The sequence below is a fragment of the Anopheles maculipalpis genome, chromosome 2RL, assembly GCF_943734695.1.
Source record: "Anopheles maculipalpis chromosome 2RL, idAnoMacuDA_375_x, whole genome shotgun sequence".
Classification (NCBI taxonomy): domain Eukaryota; kingdom Metazoa; phylum Arthropoda; class Insecta; order Diptera; family Culicidae; genus Anopheles; species Anopheles maculipalpis.
The window spans coordinates 14080919-14098313 of NC_064871.1; the positions used below are offsets into that span (position 1 = coordinate 14080919).

Here is a 17395-nt window from a genome sequence, read left to right on the forward strand (position 1 = left end):
TTAAATGATTATCTTTTGTTTTCGTTCTTTATTATTACAAAGATTAATAACTTCCTCAATAGTTTAGATACTAATAAAACACTTTGTATTTCCTCTACTCAAATGTAATCAATCCTATGTCTATAGTTTCTGATTGACTAACGATCATCACAACAATTTACTGTCTAACTCCTTCAAACTGGAGGCAACAAATATCTATGATTAATTAAATATCACTATGATCTTCGTTCGAAGTCCAAGCACGATATCTCCCAACGGCCAATAGGAACCTAATGAGATGATTATAATTTCAATCACTGTACGTCTGACGCGCCAAGTCACATCAGCTAGCCTTTCCACTGTTTTCCGGCGTTCTTCACTCGGTCCCACCCCACAGTGTGACACTTGAGCCCCGGGACAAGATGCAATATGCCAGCGCACAATTGCACTCCAAACATTCAATCACGCCCCACAAGTTCACTGATGCAAATGCAAAGCCACAACGAGACGTCTGTACAACCAACGTGCAGCAGACAGGCATGGTTTCGTACGTTTCTGCCACGCTATCGACGAACCCTCGCAACAACAAAAAATCAGCCGCTGGGAAAAGTAAATCAACTCAGACGCTCATTACCCGGCAAGCCCTTCCCGCAGTTCCCGCGGGATACCCACACGATCCGCAAACCGGCCGTCGATCACTTCTGCACCATTTTCGCTTCCCAGAGACCTTCCCAATCACGAACGACGAATGCCGGTGACCCTTGAAGAAGGTGCCTTTCTGCATGCAAAATGTCTTCCACGAGCTTCTGCTCTTCAGGCTTTTTGCAGAACACCTACATCTGCATGTGTGCAATGCATCAGCCGATCTGTTTCTTTTTTTCTGCGTGTCCACCGAAAAGCAGCACGTTCTGGTCGTTTGTTGAAAGAGTTACGCGCGTTTTAGTAGGCTGGTACGCAACAGCACAGTCTTCCCCTACGTAATGAATTTAAAAAAAAAAACTATTGGCTCCTTCGGAAAACTTTCCGTTTCAGTTCGTTTCACGGGGTGGTATCGAACAAGCGACACTTCATAAATCATTCAACACACGCAGGGCTGGGTAACATTCAAATGGCGATCAAGGTCGGAACGGTGATAACATTAAATATCGGCCGGAGTAAAACTAAAGATCACGCGGGCGCACCATTATGCCTGGTAAAATAATGTCCATCAACTGATGGCGTCATTCGATATGGATCGCTTTTATACCCAACTGCAACATTCATAAAACTTGCCCGTTTTGAAATTGTTTTGACATTCAGTTCGCAGTTTTTATGAGAAAAGAAAACACAGTTCTGCACGGTTTTGCGTCATTGCACGTGAGGATTTGGGACTTGTCTATTCTTCAAATCCTGCCAGACATCAGGTACCGATGAAGGAACTCATCTTTAGCAGATGAGCTTTCGACTGTGCTAAATTACAGCCTACAGCACACGCTCTGTCTGCAAGAACACACGCCGTTTCAAGTACTCGGTAGCAGCAAATGGTCCAATTTCCTTCGTTGCGGTGATGCAAAGCACTTCACCAGATTGGACAATTACATCAACTTCCATCTCGTGTTCGGTTGTACTAGGTAGCAATCTTCTCCAGACGGGAGGGAGCTTTTCATCTGCGACTTCTGCTTCGCAACACCAGTCAAATAAGCAAATCATCATCGGGTAGCATCAGCCAACATCACCAAAAGTTCGGCTACAATTCTCAATCCACAAACGATCGGACCAGACTCTATCCGACTCCCATTAAGCCACCAGTGGGTCAGTTCATCAATCACAAAGCACCTTCCCGCCCGGGTAGGTTATAACCTTCCGATCTTCCGACCCACTGACGACGAAGTAACAACACCAGCTGTGCCTAGCACAGCACGGTTCAATGGTGGTAACCTATAAACCTTCTACACTTCATTTTGGAAGTTCTACTTGTCACAGTGATGGCAAACCGGGCCAAAGGGGTAAGGCCGGCATGCGCGAACCACAGAAAAGTACCATGACGTGTGCGTGCGCTGGTACTGAGCACCCAAAAGCAAACAACCGTTCAGCATCGATTACCACCGATGAGTGACTACTTTCAAGCTCTCACGCAAACTTCCGGTTCCATGGTTGAATGGATTTGTTTGCTGTGCGTGATTCAGACATACCGAAACAAAAACCGTTCCCATTCTACTGGAGGAGATTTATTGACATTCTAAACCGGAACATACACAAACGGGCGAGCACAACGATGTTTCATCTCGCGAAGCAAACTGTCCATGCAAAACACAACCCGGAGATAGTCAACGAGCTTTTGTCTCGACAAGTCTTTGTCACACTGTCTATTCGTATATTGATTAATTTTATCTGTTCTCTCTTAAGGTTGCAAAACCAACCACCTTTCTCGCCTTCAGCAGCATTCATTCGAGCCGTTCTCGATGTAAATCTTTCAATTTATTCATGTACATCTCCAAAGCTTTACCGAAGCAGAGGCTTAATTCCGTTAGACATTTAAACTTGTCCCTTGCAGGCTGCACATTTCTGCTTCTGCAATACCGTACACCTTTGTCTCATTCAATGCTGCGATGGTGAGTTGTGCAGCCGAAACAAGTTTTCCACCTCACACACACACACACAAAGTACAGCTGCTGGAATGCACCCACTTCTGGCCGGGGGCCGAGGTTCACCGACAGATCAACCTTGCACACCGCACTGCCGGTGAGGAAACGGTGTGGTTTGGAAACGCGACTGAGCGCACACCCTTCTGTTACGGGGCGAGTTAGAAGGAGTGACATTTCGTTCCTTATTGTCATATTGTACGTACACCCGTTCGAAAATTCACAACATTTGCCACAGTAAGGCAGTGGCAATGTAAAACAAAGACTGCGACCTCTAACCACGTTTGCGGCGTGTACCGATACTGGAAGAGACTTGTGACACTTAACTTTGCAATATCTTCGCTTATTCAATACAAGCGTGTTTACATGCTTCATTAATAAACAACTCCACTTCATCAACATAACACCATCTGTCTTTAAGCTAATTCGTTTTCAACGTTACTTCCACCCATAAACTCATTACATCAGCCAGCAAAGCCCACGCCATCCGTCCGCTAAAACAGTCCCAATCGCAAAACAATCAACAACTCCACCGTATCAGGCAACACGGCGTCACATGTCAACACTAGCCTTTTCCTCGACAAAAACACACCAAACGTGGTAAAAACGGCGACGACTCGGCAGCAAAAACAAAACTACTCCAAATGCACCCCTTTTGCATAACCAACCGGACCCAGTTGTTGATTTTGGACCGTACATACCGTTTACATACTGTTCGATCGAACAGTAAACAAACAGATCGTCATTGGAAGCGCGAAACGGACCATTCCTTCTTCCGAGATCCACTCACGTTTGACTGGCGGAAACGTAAGCCTCGGAACGTCAACTCTGCCAATGTTTATGCAACATTTCAAGGCTTAGGTTAAGCGAGGTGCATCTTAACCTTTGAAGGCAATGAATGGTCGCACTGTGTTGCTATTATCTCATCTCTAAAAGAATGGATCAGTAGGGCTTCTATAAAAGCTGACCTTAAAAATAGTCTTCAATACTAATTCTACACAATTCAGCTCGGTTCCGGAAATTTTTTACTAGACCATTAAAGCAATAAGTGTGTAGCATTCTGAACCTGCCGGGAGCCTGCTGGTTGTTCCACCCAAGAGTCTTACAACCGTCATCAGGGACGTACCACTTTAATAGAATTACTCTTCCGCCGTGCCATCTCCATTTCTCGAACTGAGCATAAATAGTACCGCTAACAACCATATTTTATGGCTAGAACAATACAATTCTCACACCTCCGGCCGTATGTGGAGGCATGTGCAGATCTCGGCAGGTCTACACTATCGGCCAGTGTATCTTATGACCCGGCGCCTGATAGCACACTAAGCAGCTCGTCCAGCAATCCAGCAGCCCCTTAATGAAATTTAAATCTGTTCTATTCTCCCACATCAACATCCCTTCCACCCCCCCATCCCCCTCCCACCACGCTGTCCACTTGTTTATTCCAATGACCTAAAAGCGGTCCCCTGTTCCGTCTTCTGTCCGGAGGAGATCCCCCGGACAATTACTTTATTTCCCATTAAGCGCGTTTGACGCGATGATGCCCGCAGAGTTGAGGGAAAACTTTTTGCTAACCATATACAATTGTTTCACCCATCGCGTGAGCCAGCGGCATTGCAATGTGCCTTCGGACACATGGGCTGTGACGAACGCTGCGGAGCTACGGGGCACTCGATGCCGTGTGTTATCTCATCGCAGGAAGCGTACACTCACGCTGTACACCGGGCATCATTATGCTGGAAAAGTTATAAGTTAAGCTGAAGTCAATGCCAGCCAAGACAGACACGATGATGCGCTGTGGGTTTTGCGTCGTCTGCACAAGGTTTTCTGTGTGGCAGATTTTATTACCCTGCTTAAGGAATTGATGTTCCTGAAGAACGGTTTGGGTGTATGCAACGCGGTACCACTAATACCGCAATGTATGTCTTTCCACGTCTTGCGTGCAGTAACACACCTTCGTTAAGCCATTCTGGACGGAATTGCTCGCCCCGTAAACATTGTTTAGATATTATTTCAGTAGCATAAGTCATGTTGACTGGAGACAGGCAAATATTTACATTGTACCTGTGCAAGGGACCTTCGACACCTTCGCGATGAACTGATTAACTACCGGCAGCAACGCGGTTTGGGACCCTAGTCGTCTGGAAGGTACCATTCACTACAAATATGCCTTTTTCCCTCTTTCTTAACAACACACACACACAAAATAAAAAGATGTCTGCCTGCATTAAACGGCTCTACTCAACCGGACGCTACAAACGCCACGCGGTGCGATAGGAATCGGTGCGCCTAATGACAGGCGGAGGCACACGTTCGCCAGCACCGGCGCACCGTCGGTCGGTCGCCAAATTATGGCACCAACATTTCCGTCCATTTCCGATCGTAAGCGATGATGGCCGTCACCGGCGGGCTTGCCGAAATTGTATCCCGAATTGTGTGCGTCTTAACGTTTCCCGTTTGCGTCGCTTCACAAGATTCAGAACGCAGTCAGAACTCTGGTCGCAGTCAGCCGGAAACATTCGCACAGAGCAGATATAGCTGGACCGACTGGTAAGATATGTCGTCATAGCTTTGTGCCGTGCGCGTTGTGCGTCCGTCTCTCATCCCGCAACCGGAGCGTTATAATTAAGTCGAAACGATCAAGTTCGTCCAAGCATCGGAAGGTTTTCGCCACGCCTGAGAGCACATTTTCGGTTATGCCGCAAAGGAAGTCGCACAAGAAGCAGACACGACACAACAAGTGAAACAAGCGTTGCTTGTTCGGTTCTAAGCTGGTGGCTGAAACTAAATCTTCTATGCAGAGGGAACGTTCATACCGACGATGGAAGCATTGGGAATGGTTAGTGTCCCAATTGTGCCAGTGAACAAACGCAACCGTCTACGAAGCGAACAACCCAAACAACCTCGGTGTCAAGTGAAAGTGAACGAGTGAGCCCCACAAAACGCTATATCCTCGTCATTGAACGGTTATTCGCTGGCTGTGGTTAGTTCCTGGTCGTGAAGTGATTTTATTGCTCTCCTCCAACCAACAGTTCGTTCCCGGTGGTGTAAGAATTGTTTTGTCTGCATTCTTTGGCTGAACGAATGCTTCATAAAATGTTGCGACTTTATAGCTCTCAGTGACTTCAATTGTGAGGTGTGTGACGATTTGCTTTGAGTTCCTGCTTGTGGATGCTCCAGCGAACACGAGATTGTTACCAAGCGGTAATGAAAGACGCTCATTAGGAAATAAAACAGTCTTTCGTCCTTTTAGCCGACAGAAATAAACTCGTGTTTGTTGGAATGGCCAGTACGGGACATAACATTGTCATTACATCACCTGCCTTTAGACGTACATATATGTATGTGCCCTCGAAGATCGTAACGAGCGCAACTGCATCTCAGTGTTTCACTTTCAATGTGATCGCCATTTCCCACACCGGCCAACCTCTTCATCCCTAACCAGTTTTTGTGAACAGGAAACTTGGACATCTCGTGTGCTTGTTTTCTTCCGGTGCGTTGTGCTTTCACCGCGATCGTGACGACGGCTGATCGACGTGTGTGACGTGCACCTGTCACATCCGAACTCGTTAAAAGCACGTGTGAATTAGGAGGAAATGGCTAGATCACGAGCTATCACAAGGTGCTTTATCATCGTATCTTTAGTCTTTAGGTTATCATATTTTCGCGCAAAATATTATTCAAAATTTAATTTTCTTCACATGAAACATTCTACCCATTATCGAAATGGCATACTCTCAAGCGACCAGAACGTGCCGAACCGTAACAGCTGCTGCTGGACACTAACGAATTCAGCCTTTTCTGGCCCCAACCAATGGTCGCCATTATTTCCTGATCTATTTTACTACTGACCGCATTCCGCAAGTTCGGTTCGATTTGGCCACACGGGTGTTTTGTGTGTATTTGTGTGTGTGTGTATGTATCTACACCACTCCCTTTCTCGGCATGGGCCATTGCTGCAGTGCACTAGATGCCTAGAGAGGCCATAAACGAGTTTTTCAACAACGTACACCCGCTCCTTCCCCCAGGGTAGCCTCACAAACGTGCCTCTGACAGACTCGCCTTTGTGGAGTCGCGCACAGGCGCTGTTTTATTTTCGCACAAACATCTACATTCCTCGGGTGCAGTGCTGCTTTTCATATTAAAAAAAAACTCAACAATCACCAGATTATTGTCTAGAAAATGATTGAACAATGATAAATTGTGTCGTACCGTAAAGAAATCCGGCGCTGACACCATCCAAGCAAATGGGCGAACAGAACCTGAAATTGGGCCGCGCCAGGTTCCTTAACAACAACAAGTGCGCGAATGTTTGGGAAAACATGCTACTTTGTGATTCCGTGTTTAAAAAAAAAAACATATTTTTGTGAGACCTCATTCTGAATTCCCGCTTAAAATTCGTTTGGCGAGGCGTTCCATACACAAAAAATGGGTTCCATTCTCGCTTCATCCTTTCACACGAACACGAAGCTTTGCGAACCCCGACTCGGGGTTGACGCATACCGGCACTAAAGGGGGTTCGGGACTCTTTGCCTACCTTCGCCCGACCAAACCCTTCGCTGGAGACGTTTCGCCCTCACGAAAGCCGCAAGGGTGTACAGACAAAGAACCTGTTTCGCAGAAAGAGATGTCCAAGACTTTCCCTCTCTCTACCGTCTGGATCCCTTTTGGGAATTGATGATCTTCATACTCTTCCCATCCCGGCGTTCTTCCTATCCTTTACACCTGGTTGCACACGCACACAGAACTATGGCCCCAGCTACCTCAGATAGCTCAAGAGAAGCGACCCTCAATAATACACCGCAAACGAAACGTGCCGCTTGGTAGGATCGTGAAACATCCCCTCGCACTCTGTGGGGATGAAGACGCTGTAAAGTACAGCTCAGGGGTTCCCATACACCAGGGCAAATGCAGAAATATTTCGTCAAAAGCGAAAACCTGTTTTCTTTGTGTCTTCGCACTCCTTCGCACGGACGATTACCGAAGGATCCACAAGGCAAGAGATCCCCGTACCGCTAGTGTGATGACGGCAACGGTTGTGGTCTTTCCTTTACATTTGCACTGCGCTTCCTTTTGTCCCTGTTGTTCGAGGACACCCCCTATGTAAGCAACTCCCATATCCCCTGTCATGTAAAGGAGGACTTCACAAACACTTGCTCTCTTCTTCGGACTCTTCATTATTGCCGCGGTAAACGTTACACACTGCTTGTAGAAGGTGTGCAAACGCCATCGCATGAACATACCCGTCGTCGAGGGATCGGGTCTTTGCAGTGTTGCCTACCAACAGCAACACAACAACCTCACCCGGCCGACGCCAACACAGCACACAATCACGAGACTTATTGCCCCCGGGCTCGCACCCTGCGCCAAGCCAAGAACTCGTACACAGTCATTGGGCTGACAAATGGAAGAAAAACCAGATCATAACGACCCCAAAAAAGGCGGACTCGCGAATCCGAGCACGCTCGTGCAAGAGTCATTCGCTTTGTTGGCAGCGCAAAACGCAAAACCCCGCGAGACTGGGTGCGACCACGGTTAGCGTTGTGTACCGTGATTACGGCCGTCCGTCCTCGAACGGACCACGAAGCGGGTCGTTCTGTGCGGTTCTTCGCGCATAGCTGTATAGTAGTGGTAAAAGGCACGTACCAGTTGCCAACGAACTTTGCAAAACAAACCAACAACAACCTTTCTTTACCCCTGTTTAAGGTCTCCGTGACGTCATCGGCGGATGTGGCCTGCGCCACCAAATATGTTACAGCGTACAGTTGAGAGAATTGAACTCCACACACTGATATGCGATTCATGCGATCAGAGTTCTGTATCTCTGTGCCACCGCGAATTTTCCTTGTGGGTGGTTTCCTTTCCAATAATTGCAAGAGAATGTGATGTGTCTACCATGTGTCCCTAATAGTGCACCTTTCTTTCCATTTTTCCACACAGAACCGCCTGTAAAGAAGTGAAGTGTTTGAAAGCATCATCCAGACGCGGGAGCGTAGCGGAAACTCTTTCCAAGAGTCAAACATCTGTGTGAAGGCTGTGAAGACGTCTCGTCGAAATGGACGAGTCCGGTCACCAACAACCGGTCGGCAGTGCCGGTGGTGACGGTGGTGATAGTGGTGCCTACGCCTACAAGAACGAAATATCACTCTCGATCGGGGATGAAGATCAGAGCTCCCGTACGAACAGTACTGCCGTACCAACGCCCTCGCCGCGCCACATCGAGGTTCCGGTCGGGGCCAGCCCCGAAGGAGAAACGAACGAGTACGCTGCACTAAACCGTAGCAGCGGTTCCGGTGGTTCGCCCGGTGGTAAATCGAACGGGCTAGATAATCCGGGCTTTGAGCTGGAGCAGGATAAACGGCCGTTAAGTTCGTTCGGGCATACGGCAGGGAAGGAGGAAAAGTCTCTCGGCGTCGTTTCGATCAATGGCAAAACGGTGGGCGAAAAGCCACTGGCCGAAGCGGTGAATCTCGAGCTGCTTAACATGTCCTCGAAGCCTTCCAACGGACATCATCAGAATGGGACGAACGGGACCGGTGCGCTGCCAGTCAAGAAAGATACTGAGGTGGATCTGGGCGATCCGTACGACGAGTACTTTGTGCCGGTGAACGAACATCGAAAGTTCATGAGGTAAGCGGGGCCATGCTTTTGGGGTTTTGTTGATTTGGAAAGGAAGCAAACTAAATCTATGGCGCGTGTAACAACGGGGTCAGAATTTTTGACCCTTGATATCATCCTGCCCAGTGTGTCCTTCCTGCTATTCAAAATTAATCCTCTAATATCCTTCTTTTTCGGCTTCAATCCTCTCCCAGTGAAGTGCCTTCAAACCTAGGGTCATATTGCAGCTAATTTATTAAAAAAAAAAACGGATAACAAGCCTCACTAGTTCCTCCTTTCATTTCACTTTTTCTTATCACCCTTAATGTTTCCTACTTCGCCACCATCTCTCATCCTCCCTGTCCCTATGCTATCAATGCACCAACCCACCCCCAAATGTGCGTAAGTTTGTGAGTTTGTGTGTGCGTGTTTCTTTCACCATTCCACTGTTTTGTTGTGTTTTGCTCTCTTCCTCTCACTCTCACTCTCTCTTTCTCTCTATATCTGCGTCCTCCCTACCCCCACTATGCTTCTACTGCGATGTGGTGTGGTAGTGTCTCCTTCCAAAAGTCACGTCACGGCCCAGTTGGTCATCCCGTGTACGGACGTCATGGCCGCGGTGTCGACTACACCGGGCATTCGGTTAATGAGCCCGCCCCCGGAACGATGGACTATAAACAGTGGACCAAAATCACGAGGTACAACACCCCTCACCCCCCCCCTACAAAGCACCGTCTCTCAGCCATTTCAATAATCCGTCACCCAACCAACCAACCAACCAACCAACCAACCAACAACCATCACCATTTAGAGCTAGACGTCGTTAGTGACTCTCGGTGTACCCACTCCACACGCGGTCATTTCGCTACTACTGCTACTTGTTGGTGTTGCGGGTCGGCTTCTGCCCGGAAACTGTGACTGGCACATTTACGCTTTGCCATGCGCGCCTCCCTTTTCCGTTGCTTTGGTGTCCGTGTTGTTTTATTCTGTTCCGGTTCGGGCTTCTTCACACACGCACTGTACAAAGTAAGAGCAAACAGAGGGAAGGTTGACGAAATCGGGCTAGGCTTACCTCTTACCTGTGTATATATATAAATCCACACATGGCACACGAACGATTCATTTTCTCAAAATGCTCCAATGCTCCGGATCGATTCAATCGACGATAGGGACAGGGACAAACACCACGACACAAACTTCAGACCACCATATCTCCCTACTAGAACACAATGCTTCAACAGGACTGTCACTAAAACTTCACCTAAAAATCTCAACATAAGAGCATAAGTCTTCACCTAACATAAAATGAGGTGCCAGTCACGGGAAGATCATTTGGCCATGTCCTCACACTACAATGTACATTGGATTCATACGGAATCATGTTGGTTTTGGGATGTCGCAAGATTTTAATCCTCCAAACAGCAGCTTCCAGGGTTATGCCAAATAATGATACAGGTTTGATGGAATCACTACTATACTCCCGCTTCCACATGGTCGCTTTTTCGGGTTAAAATGTTGTAAATATTGTTCCTATGTTCATATATGTACAGAGAAAACAAGACTTGCCGTCCAAAGCAAAACAAACGATCTAACCTTTCGGATCAAACTTTCCACAGGGGTGAAAAACTATACGTTACCAAGGACAAGCGAGAAAAGAAGCGCAAGAACTGGCCGTTCTGGTTGCTTGGACTGGCGGTACTACTGGCAGTGATCATTGTGGCAATCCTTGCTGGATCCGGCGTTATCTTCAACGACAGTCCTACCCCAGTAGAGTCGCGCCAGTTCGGCGATAAGGTGGCATCAGCCGGTGTATTCGGAGGAGGAAAATCCAGGCCGGGGCAGAATGCAAGCAGCAGTAGCACTACTGCGACAAGCACTAGCAGCGAGTATCCAACGACACCGCCCCCACCAAGTTCTACCCTGCCGCCGGTACCACCATCCACCGAGGAAATTACCGTGTATGTACCGAACACGCTTGAAGGACAGATCACGCTGGCAAACGTCGAGTTTTTGGAAGACTATCGCAATCCGAACAGTTCCGCGTACAAAACGTTAGCGATGGAACTGGAGGAAGAGCTGAAAGACACACTCAGCTCACCGGACGCCCGTGGACCTATTTATGTTAAGATTCTAAACATGAAGTAAGTGCCAAAGATCAAAGTTGATTCCGTACGTAAGCTCACCCTTTTTGTAACCTTTCCCATAGGCCTGGTTCCGTGGTGGTGGACTATCGTGTCAGCTGGGAGCCGAACACGATGGAAATGTCCGAAGACGCAATGAAGCTACGATTGAACAGCTTTTTGCAGCAGAACGGAAACTATCTGTCCACCTACATCGTTCCGACGAACACGATCCGCGTTGCACGGTTGCCTGACGTTTGTGCCATACGAAGCACTGGAAAGAAGTAAGTAGGATGTTAGGTTTCCGTCTATGGACGACGTTGTACGATACACTTTTGCTTTTGGTTCTCCTTTTGCAGCTGCGAGTATGGCTGTACGTTTGATGCGAAGGTTGGCGATTTCATGTGCACCTGTCCGAAGGGAATGCTGTTAAATGATGAAGATGGACGCACGTGTTACGCTCCAGTTCCTGCTATTAATGGCGGTGATGCGGAGACACACGAGGAACCAAAGAGTGAGCCGGAACCTGCAAGTGAGCCGGAGCCTGCAACTGAACCAGAGCCTGCAAGTGAGCCTGAACCGGCAAGTGAGCCAGAACCTGCAAGTGAACCAGAGCCTGAAAGTGAACCAGAGCCTGCAAGTGAACCAGAACCTGCAAGTGAACCTGAGCCTGCAAGTGAACCTGAGCCAGCAAGTGAGCCTGAACCGGCAAGTGAGCCTGAGCCGGCAAGTGAGCCTGAACCGGCAAGTGAGCCTGAACCTGCAAGTGAGCCTGAACCAGCAAGTGAACCAGAACCAACTAGTGAGCCCGAGCCTGCGAGTGAGCCTGAACCTAGTAGTGAACCAGAGCCTGCAAGTGAACCGGAGCCTGCCAATGAGCCTGAACCTGCTAGTGAACCAGAGCCGGCAAGTGAACCTGGGCCAGCGAGTGAACCAGAACCTGCTAGTGAACCGGAAGCAGCTAGCAAACCGGAACCCGAGCCAGAACCCAAGAGTGAGCCTGAACCAACGAGTGAACCTGAACCTTCATCGGAACCGGAATCAAGCAGCTCCAACACTTACACAAAAGCTTCATCGAATGATCATTCTGCCAAACTGATTATTTCCACTGAGGCGTCCACAACAGAAACAGAGCCAAGAAGTGAACCTGAGCCTACATCCGAACCAGAACCTTCGAGCGAACCCGAACCATCGAGCGAACTGGAACCAACGAGCGAACCGGCAAGTGAACCGGAACCAGCAAGTGAACCCGAACCGACAAGTGAACCCGAACCAGCGGTAGAACCGGAACCAGCTAGCGAACCCGAGCCTTCAAGTGAACCGGAACCTACAAGCGAGCCTGAACCTTCCAGTGAGCCAGAACCTGCTTCGGATACCGATAACGAAGAGAAATCGACCGAATCCGATAAACTACTAAGACAAGTGATACAGTCCACCACGGAACATGACACTGGTCTTACGACCACAACGACGATTGGTCACCAATCTTCGTCTTCCACGACGACGGACGATTCTCAACTGCCCGATTTTATGTTCGTGGATAAGGACTCGATGCTGAAGCACTCGAGCACGATCGGAAGCTCTACACCGAACGAACTGGTTGTATCGGTAACAGAACAGTCCGGCAAAGATGATACACCAGCGCCCGTCACGGAAACTATTGTAGACGACACTCCGATGCCGTCCACGTCAAGCTTCTTTGTAACGCCAAAGCCGACGACTGCATCCACTCCGAAAGCGTCTTCCACGCCGGTAAACGGCTTCGAAGGACGTTCGCTGTTGTCGAACGATACGGCTGAAAACACGGTATATGCCACATCCAGTCCAATTTCGCTTGAACAGTGGCGTTCGTCGACTAGCTTTGCCACCTCGACGGAAGCTTTCGGCCGAGACTCGGAACGACAGGATGAAACGAATCCATTCTTACCTTCGATTGAAACTTCGAGCACTCGTAACCCTGCCACGGCATCGTACGCCGTTACGGAAACCGTGGTTGAGGCTGAAACGACCGCTCCAATTCTGGCGGTACACAATGAGTCACCGTTCCTACCGGAGACGGAGAACAACGCAAGCTTGGTGAAGATATTGCACGAGGGATTGGATCGCCATGAGGGTTATGAAATCGAAACGCAACCACAGTTTTTGGATGTGGTTCCACTGTCGAAGGAAAGCGATCGAAACGACTACAAGAAGCAGCTGAACACGCACGTTACGGAGACGATCTATATCACGACGACCATACGCAGCCCGGTACCGGTTACACCGGAATCTTTGGAAGAACTGCTGTCCGTGGCAAGCTCTAGGAATATTGTGGAGCAGACCACAACCAGTGGGGAAGAGATGGCCACTAGTACAGAGCGTGAAATGGAAGAACCGACCACCGTAATGGAGCAGGCGAAGGAACCTTTGATGGTAAAGATGTCGACAGCTGAAGTACAACCAGATGTGGCATCTACCTCGCCTGTAGAGCAGATGGTTGGAACTGCAACTGAAGCTATGTTAAATGAGAGCACTGAGCGAATCCAAACGACCACAGATAGTGAAGAGGAACCACCATCAACTACTAATCTTGATGTCGAGAGTACCACTCTGATGGAGAAGGACGATTCTAGTCCAAGATCTCAAAATCAAACCGAAGAAAACACTTCCGAAAGTAGTACGTCAACGACAACGTCTACCACAACGTCGGAAGCGACAAGCACTACAACCACCACCACGACCACTTCTTCAACTACAACCATTCCACCAGTGGTGACCGAAGCCCTGGAACGCATTACCGCTATCGAGAAAGACCTGATCAGTCTGAAGGATAATGATCTTGCGGACGATAATAACATACTCGATAACGATCTACGAGTTATACCGCTCAATTGGAGAAAGGATGCTTCAACAACGGCCAGTCCAGAACCCGGCCTCAATTCTGTCTCTTCTGACGAGCCTAGCAATCCAGCAACCCTCATCCCAACCACCACGACCGGTCATTTTTTAGACGAAACGACGTTTCATTTGATTAGATCAGAACGATCAAATGGAACGTCGTTAATCGGTACTCGCTTTTCTGAGGAAGACCAGAGCAACACCGTCCCAGCATCACCGATCACACCGATCGCCGAGGACAAACAGATGGAAACGATACTGGAGCGTGCGGCGACAGCATCCACCTCCATGTTCACCAAGTGCGCCGTAGGACAGTTCGAGTGTATCAACGGTACCTCGATCAAGGACGGTAGCTCCTGCATCCAGAAGTCGGAACGGTGCGATTCGGTGTCCCACTGTTCCGACCATTCGGACGAGCAGGACTGCGAGCGACTGGGCTGTCCGGGACACTTCCAGTGTCTGGATGGTGTGTGTCTTGCCCGTCAGCACGTTTGCGATGGGATAGCACACTGTCACGACGGTTCCGACGAGCAGAACTGTGGTGAGTGGTTGTGCAACTTTGACGAGCTGTCGTGTAATCCTACCACCGGTAATGGACCGTGCCTGCCGGCGCTGTGGAAGTGTGACGGACTGGAGCAGTGTGCGAACGGGTTCGATGAAAGCAACTGTCCGGACACTTGCACCAACGACGAGTACTTCTGTGCGGGTCAGCGTAAGTGCATCCCGGAAGCGTGGCGCTGTGACGGATCGGTCGATTGTAGCGATGGTGAAGATGAACGGTTGTGCGATTGTCCGCTGGATAACTTCAAGTGTAACACCGGCGGTTGTGTGCCGGGTGCGTACGTTTGCGACGGACATCCGCAGTGTCCGGATCAGTCGGACGAATGGAACTGCTACCAGCTGGACCGGAGCGATGGAACGCTGCGCGTGAAGCGTAACTCTTCGGATGCACTCACCGTTTGTGGCGATGGCTGGAACGGTGCACTCGCGGATCTGGTGTGTGCTGAGCTGGGTTTCGCTGGAGCGAGCAAAATTCTGTTCGCAAAGGTGGCCACGGGCAATGGTTCCCTAGTGGACAGTATGTATCGGGTGACGGAGAAAAATCAGTTGGAGTTTGAACCGATCCATTCAATGGAGTGCAATCAAGGCTTGAAGCTGTACTGCGAGGAATATCGTAAGTAGAACTAATAACAAGAACTCACAGGGTTAAATAATGCGTGCATCTCTCATTAACTTCGCTACAGGTTGTGGTCGCGAGAGTATCCAGCCGACGTTGGAGCAGCGCATCGCAGGCGGTGTAACCTCGGACCCGAACCAGTGGCCCAGTTTAGCATTAGCCTTCAGCAATAATGCTGCCATTAAGTGTACAGTCAGCATAGGTAAGTTAATTGCTTTACGTCCTACCAAGTCCACATTTACTCACAGTGCGTGCACACAGTTTCTCCCCGATGGGCAATGGCCAGCTACACGTGCATCATGGGCAAGACAGAGTTCGTCAACAATCGGAACTTGGGTGATATGAGCTGGAAACTCTTTGCCGGAAGTGCTCAGTTTAATGCCTCGCTAGAAGATGATGCGTTCCGTACGGCGGACGCTTTGTATCAGATTGTGGACGTGAAGCGTGTTGTGCCATATCCACAGGTAAGTGTCCCTGAAATTTCCATATTTTAGTCTCCAGGATTCTTATGATCCCTCTTTCCACCGCTATTCACAGTCAAAGTACAAACAGTTCATGTACACCGGTGATGTCGCACTGCTGGAATTGGCCACCCCACTCAAGCTAAACGAAATGGTGGGTAGCGTGTGTTTGGCAGAAGGGGCCAACATTGATTCGGAGCAGCTCTGTCTAACCGCCGGCTGGGGTTCGGATCTCGAGAATACCGCCACAACGGAACAATACCTAAAATATCTGCCCGTACCGACGATGCCTACGGAACGCTGCAATTCTTCGATGCACTACAACCATGCCCTCCCGGAGAATGCCATCTGTGCTGGGTATCTAAACAGCAACAAAACTACATGCTACGTATGTATTGCACTTTTCCTAGATCACGAGATCGCATTACCTTACGTCCGTTCTTTATTTCGGTACTTACAGAATGATGAGGGAGCTCCACTGATGTGCTACCTGGACGGTTCGGGCCAGTGGCAGCTGGAGGGCATCCTTAGCTACCACGGCAACTGTGGCAAACGACCACATCCGGCCATCTACAATTCGATTACCTCAAACATTTCCACCTGGATTCGGAACACCGTTGGGAATGATCTAATGTTCGAAAGGGTTACCTCCTCGGTGACGGTTGGTGCAGAGGTAGCGTCATCCACTACCGACACCACCATTGCCAGCAACGCTTCCTCAACGCCCTTCGCAGCTACCACAGCGACAGCAACGTCCGGACCAAGCGAAGACAGAACCAGCACCAGTAGTAGCACGACATTCGCTTCCAATGAACGGTAATCGATCCAAGGTTACTACTACCATACTCCGTTCTCATCAGTAGCAATAGTAGTAGTAGTACTTGTAGCAGTAGTAGGTCTAGAAATTAACGGACTCTTCTGAGCACGTTTTGTACATAATATTTACCAGTTTAGTAGAGCCGAAAGAGAGGGGGGCGAACTTATCAATGGGGGGAAACTTGGAAAATCGCAATCGCAGAATGATGTTCCCGACATACCCGTTGAGAGATGGGCAGGCGAAAGGAAGGGTGGAACTGATAGGATAGTATGATAAGTCCCGCAAGAAGAACGTTAAAAAACACGCAGATAAAGAGAAGATGATGCAGGAAACGCCTAGTCACAAAAGTCGAATATTTTGTGCCAATAATTATTTGAACGCTGCTGCATAACCGGTTGCATATTAGCAAAGAAGAAAAAAAAAACGATGCGAAATTTGTACAGTGAATATATTCTTTAAAAAGCTGCGTTTTCACACGTTCAACGTTCTCAACAACCATACAGAAATATTGATATAGCATGAAAGAGTAATGAAAGAGATAATGGTTTATAGAAAAGCACATGATAATGCCTTCAAAACTCAACCAAGATACAAAGAAAAGATTAAATATTGCGCCTTTGTTTAACAACATATAGCAAAGGGTGAACATTTACGGTGGAGCGAAAAGAATAAATTCCATCATAAGCATGTAAAAATGAGTTATGCTTATGTACTATGTTTTAATGTGTTTGGTTGTGCACTTGTAA

General features: G+C 48.6%; 2 protein-coding genes across 2 annotated transcripts in view; both read left to right on the top strand.

Annotated features, from left to right (window-relative positions):
• LOC126557570 (RNA-binding protein Musashi homolog Rbp6) overlaps positions 1-9711 on the top strand; it is a 236002-nt gene extending 226291 nt beyond the window's left edge. Inside the window, exon 8 of the mRNA XM_050213382.1 lies at positions 9700-9711. The gene's annotated coding sequence lies outside the window, so the exon portion shown is untranslated. The remainder of the gene's footprint in view (positions 1-9699) is intronic.
• Positions 8656-16652, top strand: LOC126560112 (mucin-17-like). Its single transcript, XM_050216273.1, has 9 exons — positions 8656-9230; positions 9752-9895; positions 10814-11338; positions 11404-11601; positions 11677-15368; positions 15439-15573; positions 15633-15835; positions 15909-16220; positions 16293-16652. The coding sequence occupies exons 1-9, from the start codon at positions 8656-8658 to the stop codon at positions 16650-16652; spliced, it is 6144 nt and encodes a 2047-aa protein (XP_050072230.1).
• Positions 16653-17395: the final 743 nt, after the last annotated feature.

Bases quoted from the DNA above. Each gene is read 5' to 3' on its own strand.
- LOC126560112 (XM_050216273.1), top strand. From the start codon at position 8,656: ATGGACGAGTCCGGTCACCAACAACCGGTCGGCAGTGCCGGTGGTGAC. The intron at 11,602-11,676 runs GTAAGTAGGATG...CTCCTTTTGCAG, and splicing joins ATACGAAGCACTGGAAAGAA to CTGCGAGTATGGCTGTACGT. The intron at 15,836-15,908 runs GTAAGTGTCCCT...CGCTATTCACAG, and splicing joins GTGTTGTGCCATATCCACAG to TCAAAGTACAAACAGTTCAT.